Consider the following 24,592-nt stretch of genomic DNA (forward strand, 5'->3'; position numbering starts at 1 on the left):
GTGTCGATTAATTAATCTAATTAATCGCAAATTACATTTGGCTGTGAAAATACCCCAAAAAGATTATTTGATGCTATGTTTGTGCTAAAAGAGAAAGTATTGAGTAGACATTACAAATAGTAGCTTTAGAAATAAGTATTTTATTTGAATCAATTTTTCTGAATCAAATTTATTAAAATACACATAAATGTTTAGGCTACAACTGCCCAACATAAACTATGAAGTCACTGGAGTCATTGGTGACCAAAACAGCTTTGTTACCAACAGTCTTAATTATATGTTCCACAAAAAAAAAGTAAGTCATTCAGGTCTGAGTAAATGATGACATAATTCATTTTTTTACCCCTTTCTCCCCCTTTTTTTTAAGAGAATAATACTCTAAATAAGAAACTAAAACTGCCAGTTGGTGGCGGTTAGTTTCTTTATGAGTCATTATTTCCTTCGATTCATTCAAATGACTGATTCATTCAGGAATTCAGCTCATTTTAAACGGCTTACTTTATGAATGGGCCTTTGAATCATTGATTCACATGATTAATTCAAAACGTGGATTCACTCAAACACTGAGGAAAATTGAGAAAAAAAAAACAGACAATATTGTGTTTAAAATATAACACAATATTAACTTGTTATTTACTGAATTTTTGTATAAAATCACATTTGCACTCATTATATTTGAAATAAATAGCTCTCGTGTGACAATGCTCTCGCTGCTTACTCGCTGACTTAAAGTTACTTTTATTCAACCAGCAATTTTTTTTTGGACCAGAAATGCCACAGGCTTCTCCCTAAAGATAATAAGACGATGTACAAGAGGCGTGATTGTGGAAAAAAATATTGTTCATCTTTTATTTACATTCAAACAAAAAGTGGCATGTCCAAAATTATTCATACCCTTCTCAATAATCAATAGAAAAGCCTTTATTGGTTATTACAGCAATCAAACACTTCCTATAATTGTTGACCAGCTTTTTGCATGTCTCCACTGGTATTTTTGCCCATTTATCTTTAGCGATAAGCTCCAACTTTTTCAGGTTGGAGGGTCTCCTTGCCATCATCCTGATCTTCAGCTCCCTCCACAGATTCTCAATTGGATTTAAGTCAGGACTCTGGCTGGGCCACTGAAAAACATTAATGTTTTTGTCTGCTAACCATTTCTCCACCACTCTTGTGTATTTTGTTTCGTTGTCGTGCTGAAATGTCCACTGGTGCCCAAGGCCAAGTTTCTCTGCAGACTGCCTGATGTTGTTGTTGAGAATTTTGATGTATTGCACCTTTTTCATGGTGCCGTTTACTGCGATTAGGTTCCCTGGTCCACCGGCTGAAAAACACCCCCCAAAACATTAGGTTCCCACCACCATGTTTGACAGTGGGGATGGTGTTCTTAGGGTTGAAGGCTTCTCCTTTTTTACGCCAAATGAAGGCTACATCATTGTGGCAAAACAGTTCAATTTTTGTTTCATCTGACCATAAAACAGAAGACCAGAAGTGTTCTTCTTTGTCCAGATGAGTATTTGCCGGCTTTTGTGTGCCTTATCTGGAGAAGTGGTGTCCTCCTTGGTCTGCGTCTGTGGAACCCAGCGGTGTGCAGTTGCCACCAACGGTGCCAGATTCATCAGGATGACCTTGGTGGTGATCCTTGGTTTCTTTTTTACCTCTCTCACTGTCCTCCTGGCCAGCACAGGTGTCACTTTTGGCTTCCTCTGAGATTTTTCACAGTGCGGAACGTCTTGTATTTTTTAATAATACTTTGCACTGTAGCCACTGGAACTTCAAAACATTTAGATATGGTCTTATAGCCCTTTCCTGACTTGTGAGCAGCCACAATGCGCAGCCGCAGGTCCTCAGTGAGCTCCTTTGTCTTAGCCATGACTGTCCACAAACCAACAGCAGAGAGCTTCTGTTTTTCACCTGTTGAGTTGATTAAAACAGCTGTTCCCAATGAATCAGGGTAATTAGGATGCTTTAGAACATCTTGGACTATTTGGAATGGTATAGAACTTTGGATTTTCCCATAGACTGTGACAGTTTGCGAAGGGTATGAATAATTTTGGACATGCCACTTTTTGTTCAAATGTAAATAAAAGCTGAGAAATATTTTTTCCTACTTATAAGTATATGAGTAGCTGTAAAGCTGCTTTGGTCTTTAAAAAACTTAAAGGTCTAATAAATACACATTAAAAACAATGTGGGATTCATAATGTTTGTAATTTTTAAACGATCAACCACATATTGAATATATTGTAAATACTCAATGTATTTTAACATATTGGAGGACATTAGGAGGGTCATTGAGTTCATAGAAACCCTCTCACTCATGACCCACGTGTTTTAGCTGTCTGTGTTTATGCCCGTCTGAATACTTGCCATATTTGCCTCTCCAGTGGCACATAGCCATGAGAAATACACCATGTCTTCACCATGGTGCCTGTTCCCTGAGAGACCAAAATGCAGACAGATGTATTACATTAACCCAAAAAAATGCTGTCATTTGTTGATCACGTGCGTACGTTTTTGTTTTGAGTGTCATCGTGTGATATGCCAGCATGCACTTAGCTCTCACTTTGACAAAGGGCTCTACCAGACTTTGGTCACATTTACACTCTAATCTGTTTGTCCTGTGTCACATCACTCATGGCCTCATTCAGAAAGTAGGCCATTATCTGGAGAGCTCTGCTGTATCACACAACAACAATGACTCACTTCCTGTCATGAATTTGCTGATCCTAAATTTATACTTTTTGTTATTGCGTGAGCAAAGGACGCCTAGTTTACACTGACAGCAACTTTTATTTCTGGAGGTCATTAGGTTGTTATATTGTTATCATTTTGATAAATCAAACAGATGCTAGTCGGGACGGTTAAACAAACAGAGCAATGTTTTGATAGTGGCAGAGTGTTTGGACTTTTTGGAGAAATCACCCTAATAATCAACATATGAGTGGTTTACTTGTAGTTGTCTCTACATGTTAAGATGGAAAAGTATTTAAGAAATAGTTTAACATTTTCACAAACTAGACACTTCACCTTAAAACATTTGATCAGTTAGTCTCCTCATTATGTAAACATTAACAGTATTAGTTTATATATTGAGCTGAATGAGTGTAATTGATGTTTTATTTGAAGTAAACAATATAATAATATAATAAGCATTTAATTACAATTGAAATACTACCTTTTAATCAAGTCCATGACAATTCTGTACACTAATGTGTTCCTAAAAGTTGACAATTCACTGTTACTAGATTTTTTTTTTCTCAACAGCCTTTCTCTTTTTTGAAAATAGCTACAAATGTGATTTTAAAATGTTTTTTAAAGAAGTCTCTTCTGCTCGCCAAGCCTGCATTTATTTGATCTAAAGTACAGTAAAACAGTAACATTTTGATTAATTAATTCAAATTAATGTATAACTGTAAAAAATATTTTTTAAATGTCCTGTGATTTTAAAGCTGAATTTTTAGCATCATTACTCCAATCACATGATCCTTCACAAAGCATTCTAATATTCTGATTTGCTGCTCATAAAAACATTTATTATTATTATTATTATTAATAATAATATGTTGAAAACAGCTGAGTAGAATTTTTTTCAGGTTTCTTATCTGAAATAGAAATCTTTTGTAACATTATAAATGTCTTTATCATCACATTTGATCAATTTAAAGCATCCTTGCTAAATAAAAGTATTAATTTTTATAACCCCCCCCCCCCTCAATTTAGCTTTGATCACAGGAATATATTACATTTTAAAATATATTTAAATAGAAAGCAGTTATTTTAAGCAATATTAATACTTTACAATATTAATGCTTTTTCTGTATTTTGAATCAAAAAATCCGAGGCTTGGTGAGCAGAAGAGACTTAAAAAATAATAATCCTTAGGAAAATAAAACAATAATATACTATTTTAAAATTATATAGTAATAAAATAATACCTATATATAAGTATGAACTAAATATTACTAATTTTTCTGTACACCTAAATTGAATGTTAATTGCAATAAAATATAAATACATACTAGTTTTAACATTTATATTAAATACCACTAGCACTTTGGAGTTTTGATTTTTATTTCATTTTTTTATTTTACATGTAATTTCATAATTACTTCTGTTGTCTACTAACAAAAATTTATAGTAAATTAACGTGTAATTTCTATTGAATTTTATTGAAAGTCTTATTTGTAATTATGTTTGGAATCATGAAGTTGCAGTTTTGTGCATTTACCTAACTTCAAAATAGTTCTAGATTAATTGCAATTAATCGCATCCAAAAGTTTTTGTTTACATCTGTCTGTATACTGTGTATATTTATTATGTATATTTAAATACACCCACATATAGTATATTTTGAAAATATTTACATCTATTTAGATGTGTATATACATATTCTCAATTGGATTTAAGTCAGGACTCTGGCTGGGCCACTGCAAAACGTTAATGTTTTTGTCTGCTAACCATTTCTTCACCACTTTTGCTGTGTGTTTTGTTTCATTGTCGTGCTGAAATGTCCACTGGTGCCCAAGGCCAGGTTTGTCTGCAGACTGCCTGATGTTGTTGTTGAGAATTTTGATGTATTGCTCCTTTTTCATGGTGCTGTTTACTGTGATTAGGTTCCCTGGTTCACCAGCTGAAAAATACCCCCAAAACATTAGGTTCCCACCACCATGTTTGACAGTGGGGATGGTGTTCTTAGGGTTGAAGGCTTCTCCTTTTTTACTCCAAATCAAGGCTACATCATTGTGGTCAAACAATTCAATTTTTGTTTCATCTGACCATAAAAGAGAAGACCAGAAGTCTTCTTCTTTCTCCAGATGAGCATTTGCAAAAACCAAACAGGCTTTTGTGTGCCTTATCTGGAGAAGACTGGAGAAGTCTGCCGTGAGATGTTGCCACCAGCAGAGCCCAGATTCATCAGGATGGCCTTGGTGGTGATCCTTGGATTCTTTTTTACCTCTCTTACTATCCTCCTGGCCAGCACAAGTGTCACAGGTGGAACGTCTTATATTTTTTAATAATACTTTGATATGGTCTTATAGCCCTTTCCTGACTTGTGAGCAGCCACAATGCACAGCCGCAGGTCCTCAGTGAGCTCCTTTGTCTTAGCCATGACTGTCCACAAACCAACAGCAGAGAGCTTCTGTTTTTCACCTGTTGAGTTGATTAAAACAGCTGTTCCCAATGAATCAGGGTAATTAGGATGCTTTAGAACAGCTTGGACTATTTGGAATGGTATAGAACTTTGGATTTTCCCATAGACTGTGACAGTTTGCAAAGGGTATGAATAATTTTGGACATGCCACTTTTTGTTCAAATATTTTTTTCTACAATGATGCCTCTTGTACATCGTCGTATTATCTTTTGGGAGAAGCCTGTGTCATTTCCTGTCAAAATGATTAATTTGATTAACTGTTTGACATCACTACTTTAAATGTAATATTCAATAACACAAAGCGAGATCTTTTGTCTACAGAAAGGTGTAGTTTCGGCATTTACCAGCTAACTTCTGAAAACAACTAACCAAACCTAATTTTTAACCAGCTGTTTTTACCAGATTCTAACTTAAACAAAATAACATTGGCTATTTTAAAATCCTAATACTGTATGTCCACCTTAACCTGTTTCAGAAACATATACGTCAACACAGGAAAGAAAATTGTGTTCGCAAAGCAATTTTTCCTCGACAAAATACAGAATTGAATTTAGACGACAAAACACTACACACCTATAGTACATTACAAGCATTTCTTTTTGACAGCCAACTCTCCCTGTCAAAAGTTTTAACATTTTTGTGGCAGCTCATGCTAACTCGCGCTAAAAATCGCAGTTATTCGCTTACTGTTTTCTGTAATCTAAGAAGCGAAAGCCTTACGATAACAAGCTTGTTTTTGTTCCTTAGCCATTTCATCCATGTCACAGTTCAGAGAAACTCTTCCCCTTCGTCTCGCCCTGTCACTGTTTCTACCACGCTAATTAAAACGCCCTGACTGCTAACCCAATTTGACTCTCCATGACCAAATTGAGTTAGCTCACATTTCAAACGGATCTTAACTCTATTTTTCTCTTCCTTCAAATTCAACGGCTTCAAACGTATTTTTCCTCTCAGAGGTTGTTGACGCAGCGACGGGGATGACAGAGAGCTCAGTATATGAAACTAAACACTGCGACTGCCAAATCGATTCTCCCACAGACACGTGTTGATGCGCCAGTGTTATGGAGCGTGTTTGTCAAATGTAGTGAGCGGTCTGGGATGGATAAGGGTGTGTGAGTGCTGCCATATGGAATGTGGAGTATTTTCAGCTCATATTCCTCACATCAGGTCAATAAGGTCAGGTCTGGAGGTCAGCGGTCAAAAGCTTTGACCTCGTGAAGTGAGATGAAGAAAGGAGAGTGATATTCCCTCGTGTTTCGGCCACACACACAGTAATTGAGGATTTTAGTTGTACACTAAGACTTTGCGAATGCGCGCATGCTTACGCAAACAAGCACATGCATAGTTTTACATGCTTTATGTTCACAACATTCCCGAGAGCAGTGAATGCCGAAGTCTCTTCGGATTCCATGCTTGACTTTCCCATGACAAATCCCTTTAGGACAACCCACCCCTATTTCCCCTTCTCTCTCTCCGTCTTTGTGTCTCACTCTCTCTCGTTCTCCTTCCCAAGTAGACCTGTTTTCTGTAGTAAATTAAGAGTTTGTTTGGGAACAGTGTGTTTGGGGTGTGTTTTGGTGGATATGTGTAACTCTGAAATCCAGTCACACAATAACACCTACACAGATTTCACCACAGCACAGCACAGCTGTGTCTGTCTGTCTGGTGTTTTATCGGTCCTTCTCTTTGCCACTCAATAGCTACTTCGAAGTTAGTTTAAAACTTGTCAAAATGAAGGTTAGTTAAACATCAAGGTACGTTTATGAAAAAGTAGGTGGCTCTGCTACAACCTACTTACAAAGCCAAGGGTGAGTAGATGATAACAGAAGTTACATTTTTGGGGTAAACTATACCTTTAAAAGGGCGATATTGTTTTTAAAATGTATCTGTCTCCTGATATAATGTCTTATTTTGTCACAGCTGTAGTTTCTGCCAAAGACAATGAGGTTTTTTTAACGAGTGAACTCGTTTAGGTTGACAGCATTAAATTGGAACAGATGCATTTATGCTAAATAGAACTAAAAATTAGAATTCTTCCTAGTTTAGTTAAAGGGATAGTTCACCCAAAAATGAATTAATTACTCACCCTCATGTTGTTCCAGACCTGTAAGACCTTTGTTCACCTTCGGAACACAAATTAAGATTATTTTGATGAAATTCAAGAGCTTTCTGACCCTGCAGCATTCTAATAATTCTAGTATTTAGTCCACTTTTTACTATACCTGACCAAACTAAACAAAAATCTGCCCATATTGTATATTGTATTGTTGCAGTTGTGCTGTTGTCTTTAGTAAAACCGCGTAAATAGTGATTGGAATATTGATTAATTGTTTGTCATAACACTAACATATTCAATGTACACACTGTCCACATATGTACAGTCGTGGCCAAAAGTTTTGAGAATTACATAAATATTGGAAATTGGAAAAGTTGCTGCTTAAGTTTTTATTATAGAAATTTGCATATACTCCAGAATGTTATGAAGAGTGATCAGATGAATTGCATAGTCCTTCTTTGCCATGAAAATTAACTTAATCCCAAAAAAAACTTTCCACTGCATTTCATCGCCGTCATTAAAGGACCTGCTGAGATCATTTCAGTAATCGTCTTGTTAACTCAGGTGAGAATGTTGACCAGCACAAGGCTGGAGATCATTATGTCAGGCTGATTGGGTTAGAATGGCAGACTTGACATGTTAAAAGGAGGGTGATGCTTGAAATCATTGTTCTTCCATTGTTAACCATGGTGACCTGCAAAGAAACGCATGCAGCCATCATTGCGTTGCATAAAAATGGCTTCACAGGCAAGGATATTGTGGCTACTAAGATTGCACCTAAATCAACAATTTATAGGATCATCAAGAACTTCAAGGAAAGAGGTTCAATTCTTGTTAAGAAGGCTTCAGGGCGTCCAAGAAAGTCCAGCAAGCGCCAGGATCGTCTCCTAAAGAGGATTCAGCTGCGGGATCGGAGTGCCACCAGTGCAGAGCTTGCTCAGGAATGGCAGCAGGCAGGTGTGAGCGCATCTGAACGCACAGTGAGGCCAAGACTTTTGGAAGATGGCCTGGTGTCAAGAAGGGCAGCAAAGAAGCCACTTCTCTCCAAAAACAAAAAACTAAAAAAACATCAGGGACAGATTGATCTTCTGCAAAAAGTATGGCGAATGGACTGCTGAGGACTGGGGCAAAGTCATATTCTCCGATGAAGCCTCTTTCCGATTGTTTGGGGCATCTGGAAAAAGGCTTGTCCGGAGAAGAAAAGGTGAGCGCTACCATCAGTCCTGTGTCATGCCAACAGTAAAGCATCCTGAGACCATTCATGTGTGGGGTTGCTTCTCATCCAAGGGAGTGGGCTCACTCACAATTTTGCCCAAAAACAAAGCCTTGAATAAAGAATGGTACCAAAACACCCTCCAACAGCAACTTCTTCCAACAATCCAACAACAATTTGGTGAAGAACAATGCATTTTCCAGCACGATGGAGCACCGTGCCATAAGGCAAAAGTGATAACTAAGTGGCTCGGGGACCAAAATGTTGACATTTTGGGTCCATGGCCTGGAAACTCCCCAGATCTTAATCCCATTGAGAACTTGTGGTCAATCCTCAAGAGGCGGGTGGACAAACAAAAACCCACTAATTCTGACAAACTCCAAGAAGTGATTATGAAAGAATGGGTTGCTATCAGTCAGGATTTGGCCCAGAAGTTGATTGAGAGCATGCCCAGTCGAATTGCAGAGGTCCTGAAAAAGAAGGGCCAACACTGCAAATACTGACTCTTTGCATAAATGTCATGTAATTGTCGATAAAACGTACGCTTGTAATTATATTTCAGTACATCACAGAAACAACTGAAACAAAGATCTAAAAGCAGTTTAGCAGCAAACTTTGTGAAAACTAATATTTGTGTCATTCTCAAAACTTTTGGTCACAACTGTACACACTCGCTCACAGTTGATGGACTCAGTTCAGTTGTTGTGTGTATGGAGTAAAAACTGTAAGCGTGGGCCAGTGGTTTCAATACATCCGTGATGTGTGTGATTTTGGGGGGAGAGGAAGAGGAGATGTTGGAACCCTGTGAAATAAACTGCATGTTGTTGATCTATAAGAGCAAATGAGCAAAACAGGATTATAGTGAGACAGGGAGGGAGGGAGGGAGGGACAGAGGGAGGCAGAGATGTAGTTGAAGAACAAAGGCACATGTGAATGGCTTGCCCCCTCACACCCGCCCACTGACTATCTGTGTGTTTGTTCATTAGCCTCTGAGCTTCACACTCACATTTCTCTCACTCCTGATTGGCTGTATTCATGTTTTCAAAAAAGCATTTTTTTGGAACTGATCAAACTAACAGTTTGATAGATGAATAGAAGGATGGATGGATGGATAGGCGAGCAATCGATAAATAGCTAAGCAGGGGATGGATAGGCAAGGGAAGGATGGATGGATAGATGGATAGATAGATAGGTGAGCAATGGATGGCTAGGTAAGGGAATGATTGATGGTAGGTGAGGGATTGATTGATAGATGTGTATGTGAGGGATGGATGGATAGATAGATAGATAGATAGATAGATAGATAGATAGATAGATAGATAGATAGATAGATAGATAGATAGATAGATAGATAGATAGATAGGTGAAAGACGCATGGATGGATGGATAGGTGAGAGATGGATGGTAGGTGAGGGATAGATGGATGGATAAATGAGCGATGGATGAAGAGCTATGGATTAATGGATGGATGAGCGATGGATGGATAGATGGATGATTAGGTGAGCAGTAGATGGATGGATGGATAGGTGAGCGATGGATGGATGAGCTATGGATAAATCGATGAGCGATGGATGGATAGGTGAAAGATGGTTGGTTGGATGGATTGATAGATGGATGAATAGGTGAGTGATGGATGGATGTATAGTGGAGAATGTGGATGGGTATGTGAGAAATAAGTGGGAGGGATGGATGGATGGGTGAGTGATGGATGGATGGATGGATGGATGGATAAGCTATGGATAGATGGATGAGTGATGGATAGATAGGTGAAAGGTGGATAGATAGATAGATAGATAGATAGATAGATAGATAGATAGATAGATAGATAGATAGATAGATAGATAGATAGATAGGTGGGATGGATAGATGGATGAGCTATGGATGGATGAATGGGTTAGCAATAGATGGATGGATAGGTGAGCGATTGATGGATAAATGGATGAGCGATGGATGGATATGTGAGAAATAAGTGGGAGGGAGGGAGGGAGGGATGGATGGATGGGTGAGTGATGGATGGATGATGGATAAGCTATGGATAGATGAATGAGCGATGGATGGATAGGTGAAAGGTGGATGATAGATAGGTGGGATGGATGGATGAGCTATGGATGGATGAATGGATGAGCAATGGATGGATGGATAGCTGAGCAAAAATGGATGGATGGATGAGCTATGGGTGGATAAATGGATGGGTGAGAGATGGATGGATAAGCTATGGATAGATGGATGGATAGGTGAAAGGTGGATAGATTGATAGGTGAGGGATGAATGGATGGATAGGTGATCAATGGATGGATGGATGGCTAAACAGGTGAGAGATGGATGGATAGATGGATATGTGAGAGATGGATGGATGGCTAAACAGGTGAAAGATGGATGGATAGATGGATATGTGAGAGATGGATGAATAAGCTATGGATAGGTGGATGTATAGATAGGTGAAAGGAGGATAGATTGATAGGTGAGCGATGGATGGATGGATAAACAGGTGAGAGATGGATGGATAGATGGATATGTGAGAGATGGATGAATAGATGGATAGTTGAGCGCTGGATGGGTGGATAGGTGTGCGATGGATGGATAGGTGAGTGATAGATAGGTGAGTGATGGATGGAGAAGTGAGTGATGGATGGATGGAGAAGTGAGTGATGGATGAATAGGTGATGGATGGAGAAGTGAGTGATGGATGAATAGGTGATGGATGGAGAAGTGAGTGATGGATGGATAGGTGATGGATGGAGAAGTGAGGGATGGATGGATGAATGTATATATTGATGAATAGGTGAGCGAAGGATGGACGCATGGATACACTAACTACACCATAAAGCATCCTTCCTCTTGACTTCTTTTTTATTTTGTTTTGTTTTAGGATGACTCTTAAATATGTGAAATAAGTTGAAATAAATGTGAAATAAATCTCAGATGATTGTTTACATAAGTTCACATACTTCCAGAGGGTTCAGCTGAGCAAGTACCATATACTGTATAACTTCAGGTATATTAGACCTGAAGGTGAGGTGAGGTGAGCTTCTCCGTGTTTATTCAAATGTTTGCGTAGGTGTAATCCAGACAGTCAAATAGGAAAAGAGCAGCGGGGTTTATTTCATTTGTGTGTTTTCTCCATCACCACAATGCAGCACACGCATTACTCTCTCCGCTCAGCTCAGTGTGAACGCTGCGCTGGTATTTCCTGTTTATGCTGTAGGAGAAACGCCCTTTGAACTTTTCCAACATGCGCTCCCTCAGGACACCCCCGTTCTCCACTCCGGCCCCCTGTCCAGTCTCTCTCAGCATCCTTTTGTGTTCAGTGCAAATAACACAATCGGCGTGGCCTGCGCTCGCCAAGATGTTTGGAGTCTTTTGTGCTCGGGTTTGTGTGTTTGTGAATGAGTGTGTGTGAGAACCTCAACACCTGGGCAGCACAGACGCTTTTCACCCCTATTAAGATAAATGAGCTGATGTATTCATGAGTAATCACAGCTTAACATGATGAAAACTACAAGGATAGCTTTTAGTTTAGTTAAATAAAGAGAAACTATGAGAATGTTGAGAAATGAAGCCAGAGTAATGAAAGACTGAAAACAGAAACAGGTGATATTAGGGGGGGAGAAAAGAGCTGGGAAATAGCCATTACTGCCCACAATCGCACTGTAACATAACTTCATCCTAATATTTATACTTGCAAACTCTGAGATGGAAAAGAATGATGTGTTTTTTTCCTAGCGTTGAGATTATTTACAGGCTTTGACGTTGTATTTACTCTACACCGTGAATAGATTGTTGACATCTGGCCGTGAGACAGTAGACACAATTGGTGGGAAAAACCACAGCAGGCACAGAACCGAAGAGAGAAGTTTGCATCAAAAGATTCAGATCAATAGGTGGACAGCCACTTGAATAAAACAAAGAGTTTGTTTTATAAACGAGCTCAGAGTGGAACTTAAGGAATGGAGAGTCGTGAAGTGCTTCTTCAGGGAGCTGAAGATGTATTGTTTCACACACTGTGAGTCGGATCTGATCGAGAATGGTCCAGGGGAGTGGTGGTCCAAGTTTATGTGTGTAAGTGTGTGTGTGTGTGTGTGTGTGTGTGTGTGTTACGATGGCAAGACTCGCATTCCTGCTACTGTAACCCAGAGGAGGGCCGAAAGTAGCCGCCTTCCCCCTCCCTCCCTTTCTCTCTCCTTATCCTTCTCACCCTCCCTTCCTCCTTTCCTCCCTCGCTCTCTCGCTCTCCCTCTCCGTACCACTCCGCAATTAAACGATCGCATGGTGACGGTAAGAATTTGAGCAGAAGTTAATAACCTATAGAATTACGGAAAGAGCTTGATTAGCTAGACATTTAGAACAGCGAACACTCGCCTCTTGTCCTCGATTTGGCTGTTTTCTCTGTGTCTCCAGCTGAGGGAGGTGTCCTCTATAATTTTCAGTCACCCCAAGCGCCCTTACAGACCGCCGTGCCACCTTTGGGTATGCCAGGGGTAAGTATGTCTACTGACCATACGCTCAAACATATGTTTCACATCACGGTCTCAGCTGAGTTTAGACAGGTTTGTGCAACAGGTGTATCTTAAATGATGCAGTCACAGTTTTTTGGTGAAAAAAGTCATCTTGACGCTTATATAAAGTGGTTATAAGTTCTTAAACTGATCTGAGAATTGCATAATTTTGGTGAAGGAAACTGCTAGTCTGGGAGAGTTCAGATTAGCGTGTGCACACAGTGTAGCACTATAATCTGGATTAGTGGTCTGAATGTGTTTACACCATTAATCAGCCCAAATAAAAATCAGCTAATGTTGATTTTACATTCTTGTGTTTGTGCATGGGATGTTTATGGTTGCATATTGGTGTATGTATGTGTGCACGTGCAGAAGCTCACAGTGGCGTTCTTCAGGGTACTTTGGAATTTAAAGTGTTTCTTGCGTTTGTAGGAACATGTGCGTTTGGCATCCGCTTTTGCGTGTGTGGTTTGTGTGTGTTTTAAATCTACTCAAGCACATACACTGTGTATACATACAACTAATTGTTTGCATGTGTACTTGTGTGCAAGTACAGTATATACACCAAATGTAAACTTCTAAGTGTGTTGTTTTGCAAGCATTTATTCATTACAGTTGTTCATCATGTGTTACATGATAAGGTTTTCATAGTATTGTTACAACATTTTGATAGTGTCACTATAGCAGCCTATTGTAGATTCCTGTTTTTCCACTTTGCTGGAACACGCTGTCTATTCGACCTTTCCTGTTGTGTTTCTCGTACACACTCCACTGCAGTTGCCTGGATAGCATGTATGTGTGTGTGTCTGCACATTGTTGTTTCTGCTTTGATCGAAATAGTTACAAGCAGGTCTCTGGTATGAAAACAATTAGACTAATGAATATTAAAATTGTTATTGCTTAGCCTCTTTACCTAGGGCTGAACACATTGTTTAATCATATTTGTATTTTTTTATTTGCATGTATGAGCTATTCTTTGAAAGAAAATGAGAGAGGAAAGTCCTATGCCAGGCTTGGCATCGCAACCACACATTCCTCTCTATTAGATATGGGTAGATTTACAGAGAGTTTCATGTTTAGCTCTCAAGTACCCACAGGATACTGCCAGATATGCTTCATAGCAAGAATTCTAGTAACATGATAAATTATTCAACCTTCAACAAATTACTTCAGCTCAACCAGAGGTCCCTGGCTCAAATTTTATTTTTTTTTCTGAAGAAAGATAGACATGTGTAGTGATGAAAGCCGTGGTTGAATATTTACTGAGTAATCCACTATTTTGTAGAGGGAGGTCAAAATGGCAATTTTCACCTGAGATTCAAAGTCAAGTCAAGAGGGTAAAAATTACTTAAAGATGGAAGCATCATAATGTTATTTTTATACAGAGATCATTAGGTCTGTTAGTATAATCTAGTAAAAACATTTTGTGCCAATGATGACCATTCAGAAATGGGGAAACAAAATTTGCAGACCTGTAACTCAAGAAGTAGTAAAGATATCGTAATGCCCTTTTAGGTGTTGGGTCTTAACAAACTTCCCTTTTGGCATCTTCATTTTTAAGGTCCTGTATGTTTTTTTTAATGTTTCAGTAAAAAGGTTACTTTTCCAAATATCTGTTTGCCATTTATTTTTATTTTTAAAATACTGAGTTGTTGGAACTATTGGTTCCAACTATTTTTGTAATGGGAGTTGCTGCTTATGTAGAGCAGTGTTGTAGTCAAGAGCTTCGACAGCTTTCAAGACCATATTTTCTTGGTCCCGGTCTTGTCATGGATGTAGCATGTAGACCCTCTTCAGTGTGAATGCTGTCTTTAAAAGCACCTGTCTATGTAGGCAGTAAAGAACAACACAGCTTGTGTTAAAGGTCCATCAAAGTGCTTTGAAACACGCAGTGTTATTTTGTGTTGACGTAAATTCAGCTGAAACAGAAAGACAGGGCTGAACATATCAAGCCTTTTTAAAAAAAACAATAGCGTTCTGTTTATATCGCAGCTTGCGCTACCAAATATAGCATTCTATGTAGATTTAAAATTCGTCCAATACATTTTCTGGTCCGCGTCAAATTGCGAATATGATCTCCTCCTGGACCAGAGCATGACACAATGCTAAACCAGACTTCTTTTGCCCCAATGGAAAGCATATTTACACTGTCGTTCCCTATATATATAGTGGCCGCAGCTTGTCCGTCTATTTATAGTGTAGGATTGTGGGATGCTTTGGATTCCAGAGAGCATTTGATTGGACAGAAAGTTTGATAGAAGCTGAAGTGCAGGGTGATGTGATCAAAATTGTCCAATTTGGCAAATGTAAATTTTGAATGCTTATGTCTTCAAAATTTTGTCATTTTGGAGCTCTCTAGCTTATAGATAACTTTAAGGCTAGCATGTTCATACTAAAAGCCAAAAAAAAACGTAATGGGGACTTTAACAGTGTTTTCCTTTTATGTTTCAGGGACGCAGCTCAAAGATGGCAGCCTGCTCCTGGATCCAAGGCTGCCATGTTGGTGAAAGTTAACAGCATTGGGAGAAACCAGTCTTTGGGTCCAGCTACAGCCCACCAACTTCTCCACCTCAGCCCCACCAACACTAGCACTTCACCCAAACCAGGATACACAGCTCAACTTGACCGAACTGGTCTGCTCAGCAAAATGTCCGTTCCTGGAGACTCCAAGCAGGGTTACCACCTCAAAAAGGGGGATGCCAACTTCTGTCTGGTTTTGCCCACTTCTAGCTCTTACTCTGCCCATCAGCGCTCTGGTGCAGGTACACCTCGCCCCTCCTCTCCTCAATATGGAGCTACACCCTCAGCACCCATCTATGACGAACCTCCAGCCATAGATCCCCCCATCTATGATGAACCCCCAATGGAAATGGAAGTAGAAGGGGCGCACCACTTACACCGAGTTCCCTACTCCACCAGTCACAGCCTGCCGAGAGGTACCCATCCTCCTAAACTTCTCCAGTTCCCCCATTCCAAACACATCTGCACCTCTTCAGCTAATGAATACAGTCCGGCCGGCCGGGAGTGCATCAAGCACATGGTGAACGTGGATGCAGCTGCATCCAAGCACCAGCCCCAGACATCTAACCCCATCGAGGGGCCTTCAACAGCCAGTACTCAAATCCAGCCCCAGTGTCCAGTCTCTGCCCAGATTAAGAAGGAAGTCTCTCTGGAGAAGAAGCAATCATGGAGACTGTTGGAGCCCCGCCATAGCCGTCAAAGCAGCTTGGCCTCTCAGGAGTACCCAGGCCCTGCTGCTGTCACATATCAGGACTCTGGCTACTCCACTGGGCCCTCTCCAAGTCTGCGAAGGAAGAACCGACGTCGTGCAGCTCTTGGCGCCGGGTCGTGTCGACCCGGGTCAGTGGGCAGCAGTGGGGAGTTGAATGCATTGAATGAGAAGCTGATGGCGGAAATGAGGGCAGTAGTAAACCGTTCCAGTGCGCTTCATGGAAGCAAGGCCAGTCTGGACACTGAGATGGGCTCAGAGGCCTCTGGGAGTACTGCCCGCTCTCTGGTCAGTTCACTGAAGATGGGTGCAAGAGGGGGTGAATCGAGGGAGGATGTGACATCAAGTAACCGATCACTGTATAGAGTTGGGAGCAGCAACCACGGTGACGTTGTACTGTCACCACTGGTGACAGATGGGCTCGGAGGCCGGCAAAAAAGGACGTATGAGAAAGTGGATTCGCTGGAGAAGAGCGTAACATCGCAAACCAGCTTGTCCTCTCCAGAACCACCAAGGTCGCCCTCACAGGTATGAACAATTTTTGCAGCTGTCCACTTGCTTGAGTGTGCAAGTCTGGAAATGTTGTTATGGTCGGTCCAGTGCAGCAAGTTATTCCTTTTCTTTAATTATCCTTCTCTCCTACATTACTCCTCACATTCGATGGTCCCACTGTGTCTAATAGAGTTCCTCAGAGTGGAAAAGCAAAACAACGCTTCCCATCCGGTCGTTGTACAAACTATGCAGGAGATGGCGAGGCTTGGGGTTTCCTGAGCTGGAGTGGGTGTGAATGTTCCATTCTAAGGAGATTTACTTTGTCTATCTGCCTATGTATGTGTGTGTTGTGCTTAGATTAAGAGGATTGTACGAAGGCCAGTTGTTGTTTTTCCTCATGAAAGAAAATGTGTAGGAATGAGGGGAAAATGAGACAGGTGAGTTTAGTGATTGATGTACGGGGAGATGTAAAAGAGTCAAAAGTAAAACATCAGCTGAAATGTGTGTGTGTGTGTGTGTGTGTGTGTGTGTGTGTGTGTGTGTGTGTGTGTGTGTTTGTTTGTTTGTGATGGATGCACATATGGGAATCGGGTAGCAAGTAGGCCAGTGTAGAGCTTGAAAACCAAATTACTTTTTCAGACCGTCGTCATGGGTGACTGTTTTTATTGTAGAGTTTGTTTTATATGGATGAATGCATACTGGTCATAATAAAGGCATATAATCTTCACCATTTGTTGCTTACCACCACCATCCAATCTACTTTGTAATGAACTTCATAGCAAAATGTCTTCCTTTTTACGATACTCTGTTGCAATACTGCAGCTACTGACACTGCAGACAGTGGACTTGAGTAATCACCCCAATGTCATTCAAGATGTTCATGTCTTTCTTTCTTCAGTCAAGAAATTAAGGTTTCTGAGGAAAACACTCCATATAGTGGACTTCAATGGGGATCAACAGGTTGAAGGTCCAAACTGCAGATTCATTTGTTACACTGATTGGTAATTTTCTAAAAAAAAAAAAAAATACAAATTTCTATACTTTTTAACTACAAATGCTCAACTTGCACCAGCTCTGCGATGCACGGTTAGTTCCTCATCTGTGTACTTCAGTTCAGAAAGGTAGGGTGGGGTGAAAAACGCCCTCTCATTTTTTCCTTTAACTTCAAAATCATTACCTTTTTTGTAAAGGGAGTTTGACTTTCTTTGCACGTTTCGCTTTGTCAATCCTGCCCTTTCCAATGTGAATACATAATGCAGGAAGTTGAGCTAGTGCAAGACAAGCGTTTGTGGTTAAAAAATATATAGATTTAAAAATTTTTAGAAAATGGCATATCGTTTCACTAGATAAGACTCTCATTCCTCGGGCTGGGATTGTGTAGAGACTTTTGAAGCTGCATTTAAAGGGGCTATATGTAACTTTTTCCCCAAAATAAACGTAACAATAGCCTTTTTATTTGACCATTTATGACTCAAACATCTCCTGATGAGCATACTGACACCTTGTCAGCTCACAGTGGGTGCACCTACAGTATAAGCCTGTGTCCTATTTTTCCTATTTTCTGTCGGGTCGGATTTTTCGCACGCTGTCTGCGGATGTGACGTCAAGCGCGTTCATGTTAAACGTTTCAGATCACTCTGCCACCACCGCTAGTCATATATATTGCAAACAAACTTAGTTTCTCAAACAATATATGTTTTTGACTGTTCTTACCTTTGTAAACATAATGTTGACTTCTTTGCAGCGGATGACTTGTGAAGTGTGTACGTACGAGCGCGCGCTGCGAGAGCGAGTAGAAAGGAAGAGCAGTTCCGTTTTTTTGGTGTCAGTCGCGAGTTTAAAGTTCAGAAAGTTACATATAGCCCCTTTAAACTGCATTTGGACCCTTAACCAGCTGATTCCCACTGAAGTCCACTATATGGAGAAAAATCCTGTAATGTTTTCCTCAAAAACCTTAATTTCATAGCATGCACGAACACAAGCGACATTTGTGCTCTAGAAAGGTTCCTTATAGTCCAGTGTCTGTGCCCTTCAATTTCCATCTCTTTGGTTTAATTTTTTACTGTGAAAAAGTGGCCTGGGCCAGTGTTGCCACCTTGTGGAACAACTGATTAGTCCAAAATGATTCAATACAATTTGACCTCAACGTACAAAGTTTGCATGGTTTTCGTCACATGCACTGTACGTGAACCCTTGCGTATGTGTAAAAAACAAGGTATAGTTTGGCCTTTACTACAGCCAACAGTGTAGGAACTAGTGTTGGGCGATATGCACAATTTTCATATCGTCCTATCGTCAGCCTGTGAGATCGCCGATACACGATATCGTGCTAATTTATTTAATGATATGTAAATATGTCAATATGTAATAAATTCCTTATTCGTTTGTAAGGGTAGTGCATGTGACTAAATTGTGTGTGTACAGAGCGCTGACGGTAGTTCTGTTGGATAGGTTCAAGTTTACTTTCGGTTTCATTCTCTGCTATCTTCAGTGAGTGGTAAATGTGCGTGCTTGAATGCAAATGAATGTATCTTTCTATACCCGTCATATTGCAATAATGTTACCACTGTATGTCTGATCTTTATCATCAGTTCATGTTGTAGTTCAGTTCATATTGTTTGTGGAGAAGCGATGTGCGTGTAATTCACGTGCATATGTTTAGCGCCATTTTATCGCATCGCAATTCTAGTTTACGCATACAGATGTTACTGAGGTAAATGTTTATGTTTACTATATACAGACGGATTCTCAAATATCGTATTTAATTCAGCCTAAACCAGATTTTACTACCTCTGTTATCCTAATGACTGTCTACACTTAATCTATGTACATTGTATGATGAATAAATCTCTTACCCATTTTCACTGCACGTTTATACCGCGGCAAGTTTCTGAGGCATCCTAGAACCGACTCTCCGCGCTGCATCGCTAAAGTTAGGTGCCTTTTTGACGCACAATAATACTAATAATCGTCTTACTATCGTCAAAGGCATCAGCAACAGGCGATACACGATACTATCGTCTATCGGCACAACCCTAGTAGGAACTTCAGCAATTTCATTACCGTCATTATGAACATACCTTTATAAGGCAGCTGTCTGTGTAGTCATTGGACTGCAGTTCAGCCCACTAAGGTTTGAAATACAGATTAAGTGTTTTAGATTCAGGCTCTGGATTTGATAGCATTAGCATGCGTGTTAATGCAGTTCATGAAGTCATTCCCACAGGAGTGCTGGAAAAACTGAAACATAAATTATCCTTTAGTCTGTGCTCCACCAGAAACAACCTGTCTGTTTTAAAACATAACAGAAATACAAGCCCTGGTGCTATTTGCAGAATAATTGAGAAAGCAAAACAGAGACCGAACCAGTCCCCTCATTCACCCAGCCAGGTGTTGTGGTTGTACAAGACAGTCGGCTCTTACAGCTCACTGTGATTTGGCACATTTGGGTAATGTGTTTCGATGTGTGTGCTGACAGTTCCATTTGTCATTAGGGTAGTTCTCCACATGTGGTTTGGCTTATCCTGGGGAGCACACTTTAGTGGAGTTAATGTTATGGATTTTAATACACTAGGCGAGGTTTTAATCAATTAAATGATCATGAACAATTAAAATAATCACACCCGTAAAACTTTACCACATTTTCCTTAAACTTTCCTTAAGTGGACTTCTATGGTGCCCCTGAGTTTGAATTTCCAAAAAGCAGTTTCAATGCAGTTTCAAAGGGCTCTAAATGAGCCCAGCTGAGGAATAAGGGTCTTATCTAGCGAAACGATTGGATATTTTATTTAAAAAAAAAAGTTCAATATATATACTCCTTAACCTCAAATGCTCATCTTGTCTAGGTCTGGGTTTACTCTTGTGTATTCTGGTTTAAGACAGTTAGTGTATGTCAAAAAACTCTTTTTCTCCTCCAAATTCAAAATCACCCTACATCGCTGTTTTAACTTTTTTTGTAAAGGGCATTTGATCTTTGCAGGTTTACTTTGTAAACACTTGGTCGGTACTTCTGCAGCAATGTAGAGCAATTTTTAAGTTGGAGAAAAAAATCAGACAGGAGTTTTTTGACATACCCTAACTGTCTTGAACCGGAATACACAAAGTACACATAGAGCTAGACAAGACAAGCATTAAAGGTTAAAAAGTATATAAACTGTCCTTTTTTTTAGAAAATAAACGATTGTTTCGCTAGATAGGACCCTTCTTCCTCGCCTGGGTTCATTTAGAGCCCTTTGAAGCTGCATTTAAACTACATTTTATAAGTTCAAACTCAGGGGCACCATAGAAGTCCACTATACAGAGAGAAATCCTGAAATGTTTTCCTCAAAAAACATAATATCTTTACGACTGATGGAAAAAAAAAAAAGTCATGAACATCTTAGATGACATGGGGGTGAGTACATTTTCTGTAAGTGAACTTGTCCTTTTTTCACCTATAGTAGTTCACCTATAGTATTCAGCCTCTTTATGTCTGCTGTCCCTTTGGCTTTCTTCTTGTCTTTACATGCCTCATTACTTTTATCAGTCTTTTTTCTCTCTCTCATACTTGCACATCTGATTAAAATACAACAATAAGCGTAAAGGCAGAGTTGTGAGGTTGGAAACACTGACTCAGTGATTTGGTTCAGAGCAAGCTTATTACATCCTAATGGAGGCAGAAACTCACTAATGTCCAGACGCATGGAGAAACGCTTCTTTCTTACAATTTAATATGACCACATTGTTAAATCTGTATCACTTAGGGCACAGTGTCACGTTGACGTAATGCCAGGGAGCGCCAAGGCATGAACGGAAACCCTTATGTTACGGGAATATACCACAAATGTAACTTGCTCGACATGTATGCCACTGCTTATACAGATGACATCATGTTCATAACCTGTCATGTCTTATTGACTCTTTTTGTAGCTATAATAATGTCAGTATGATTGTGTTTGGTTGTGTCACATGCTTGGCTGACACAGTTGAAATACTAAAGAATCAAAGATCTCACATTTTGCAAGGTATATTTTGATGTTTTCATAGATTTGTCTGCCCAAACTTGAAGGAAACTTAAAGGGATAGTTCACCCAAAAATGAAAATTCTGTTATTAATTACTCACTCTCATGTCATTCCAAACCTGTAAGGCTTTTATTCATCTTCAGAACACAAATTAAGATATTTTTGATGAAATGCATCATGCAATGCAAATGACATGTTCAAGGCCCAAAAAAGTAGCAAGGACATTGTTAAAATACCATAATTTAATAGAACATGGTTCAATTAACCCTCATTTTAATGAAGAGAAGAAATTATTAAATAAAGTCATTATTTTTATTTTCTTTGCGAACAAAAAGTATTCTCGTAGCTTCATAAAATTATGGTTGAATCACTGATGTCACTAGAACTACTTTAACAATGTCCTTACTGCCTTTTTGGGCCTTGAACGTGTCAGTTGCCTGTTGCCATGTTGAGAGAAATCAGGAATAAGTGCAGAGGCATTGTGTGCGCCATGTTAACATGATGTTAATGTAGTTCTAAACTAAGTGTCATAATCCATTCACTCATGCCACTTCCACAGAAATGGATTCAACATTCCTCAAAACAGTGAAATGTAAACTCAGAATATGATGCAAACCTGCAATAGTTAAATAAGTTAAAAACACAAATATTCTTTATGTACTTAATCCCATTTTTTTAAACATACCAATAAGCAAAAATGACCTGAACATAACATTTGTGTTTCTTTTTTTAATTACTGGAATAACTTTTTTCTTCTGCATCCTATACTTCATGCATTACATAATGGCAGCACAACCGAAATGTTTGTTTGAGCGTGAATTAACATTTCTTTCAGCCTGAGGCTGAAGCAGCTTTTACATTGGCCAAAATAAAACTTTTTATAGCAAAAACAAACAAACAAGCCCAGTCCAGATTAAAAAAAAAGTAACGCAAAAGTAATGTAATGCATTACTTTCCATAAAGAAATCCAACTACCTGGCACTTCCAAGCTTTAGAACAGAACGTGTTTCTCTTCATCAGTCCAAAACCATCCAATCATAATAAAATGTGCCTTACACGGCTCCAGGGGGTGAATAAAGGCCTCCTGTAGCGAATCGATGCGTTTTTGTAAAAAAATATCCATATTTAAAACGTAAAAAAACACTCTAAACTAGCTTGCGCCAACTGCTCATGCACCACTCACAAATGAAAAGTTCAAAACGAGAATTTGTCAAGAAAAATGTCGGAGGATTTTGATATAAACCAAGAGGAGACTGCTTTTCCTTTGCCAAAGTAAGGAAACTTTGCTTCCTTTGCTCCTGTAAACAAACGTTGGTTTTCACAAGACTCAAATGCGCAGTGCTGCCATCCTTGGTCATACACCCAGAGCTGCTTCCATGCACGGTTGTTAGCGCAAGCTAGATTAAAGTGATTATTACATTTTAGATATGGATATTTTTCTTACAAAAACGCATCGATTCACTACAGAAGGCCTTAGTTCACCCCCAGGAGATGTGTAAGGCACTTTGTATTATGGATGGTGCACTTTATTGGACTTGTTTTGGACTGATGAAGAGAAACACCCACCCATTGTTGTGATAGAGCTTGGAAGTGCTTGGATAATTTTAATGTAACTCCGATTTCATTTGTCTAAAAGAAGGAAGTCCTATACGCATAGTATGTCTGGAGGGTGAGTAAATAATGGGTTCATTTTCACTTTTGGGTGAACAAACCCTTTAATAGTAACCTGTCTGGATGTACGCTACAAAAAGGAAGAAACGATCTGTTGCTGCTTCCATTCCATCCTGACTCTTCAATCATGATAATCACATTTTTAAGAAATGCTATTCATTTACATGTGCATGTGGATTTTTAAATGATAGAAAAGTTTCAGTTATTAAATTCATTCTCTTCAGTGTGGAAGAAGTCGGGCAGGGATTTTTAGAGCATTAATGAGTTAGGAAAGAGGGAGAAAGGCGGAGAGAGAGAAGAGGGGAGGCAGTAATGTTTGAAGTTGGGATGTGATTTCCATATTGGGTCACCTATTTAGGGAGCGAGCGTAATCCATGGGAGCGTTTCCAGGTTTCTGCAGGGAAAGTGAGTAAGCCAATCGGCTGCAACCTACGCAACACGCACTCGGATTCAAGTTCCTGCGGCAGTCGTGATGATGCAAATAAATGCCAGAACAGCTGCATCCATACTGACATCTTTCTGTTTCTCGACCTCTCTTTTTGTCTCCAGACAGGAACACTGGAATCCAAAACTCAGCAGGACATCTCGCCCCAGGATTGCGACCATGACAGAGCGGGTCGTGGAACTGCCCACCTCACCCATAAAAACAACAACAACAGTCCCCCTCCATCCCTCGCCAGCACAGGTTCTGGTTACCAGTATCCGTACACCACCCTCTGCAAGCCTACACCTGACACCAACATGGAAGACTGGGCCAGCAAGAACCTTAACCAGCACACGCAAGGCCTGTTTCGCCGGCGTGTCTCCATTGCTAATATGCTGTCGTGGAACCGTGGCTCTATTAAGAAACCAATGCTGATCACCAGCGACCGGTCTGTTAAGAAGGAAGCCTGTGAGATGTTCAAGCTGGTCCAGGCCTACATGGGCGACAGGCCGGCCAGGTTGGACAAACGGCATGCGGCCCTTCAGGTGGTCACGAAGTGCTGGGGGACGCAAGGCTTGAGGGACGAACTGTACGTGCAGTTGGTGCGACAAACCACTGGAAACTTGTGTTTGAGGAGTTTGGAAGCAGGCTGGGAGTTGATGGCCATCAGCCTTGCGTTCTTCTCACCTTCACCCAAGTTTAGGCACTATTTGGAAGGCTACATCCAACGACACCTTGAGCCGAGTAATGATAAGAAAAGTAGGTTATTTCAAATAACTCAAATATTATAGATCATTTCCACTTGGTTTGATATTTTATGTTTGATGCAATTGCATTTAGAAATGTGGTTTAAGTAT

At 39.8% G+C, this 24,592-nt stretch overlaps 1 protein-coding gene across 2 annotated transcripts in view; it reads left to right on the plus strand.

The window, feature by feature from the left end:
* arhgap46b (Rho GTPase activating protein 46b) overlaps nucleotides 1-24,592 on the plus strand; it is a 112,133-nt gene that overhangs the window by 64,320 nt on the left and 23,221 nt on the right. Inside the window, exons 1-3 of one of the 2 annotated variants that reach the window (XM_073823044.1) lie at nucleotides 12,684-12,899; nucleotides 15,369-16,674; nucleotides 23,861-24,494. In XM_073823044.1, the coding sequence (XP_073679145.1) occupies nucleotides 15,415-16,674; nucleotides 23,861-24,494 (1,894 nt within the window). In that variant the 5' untranslated portion in view covers nucleotides 12,684-12,899; nucleotides 15,369-15,414. Of the gene's footprint in view, nucleotides 1-12,683; nucleotides 12,900-15,368; nucleotides 16,675-23,860; nucleotides 24,495-24,592 lie in introns of those variants that run through there. The other variant, XM_073823043.1, reaches the window with a different exon arrangement.

The sequence above is a fragment of the Garra rufa genome, chromosome 18 (assembly GCF_049309525.1).
Source record: "Garra rufa chromosome 18, GarRuf1.0, whole genome shotgun sequence".
NCBI classification, from domain to species: domain Eukaryota; kingdom Metazoa; phylum Chordata; class Actinopteri; order Cypriniformes; family Cyprinidae; genus Garra; species Garra rufa.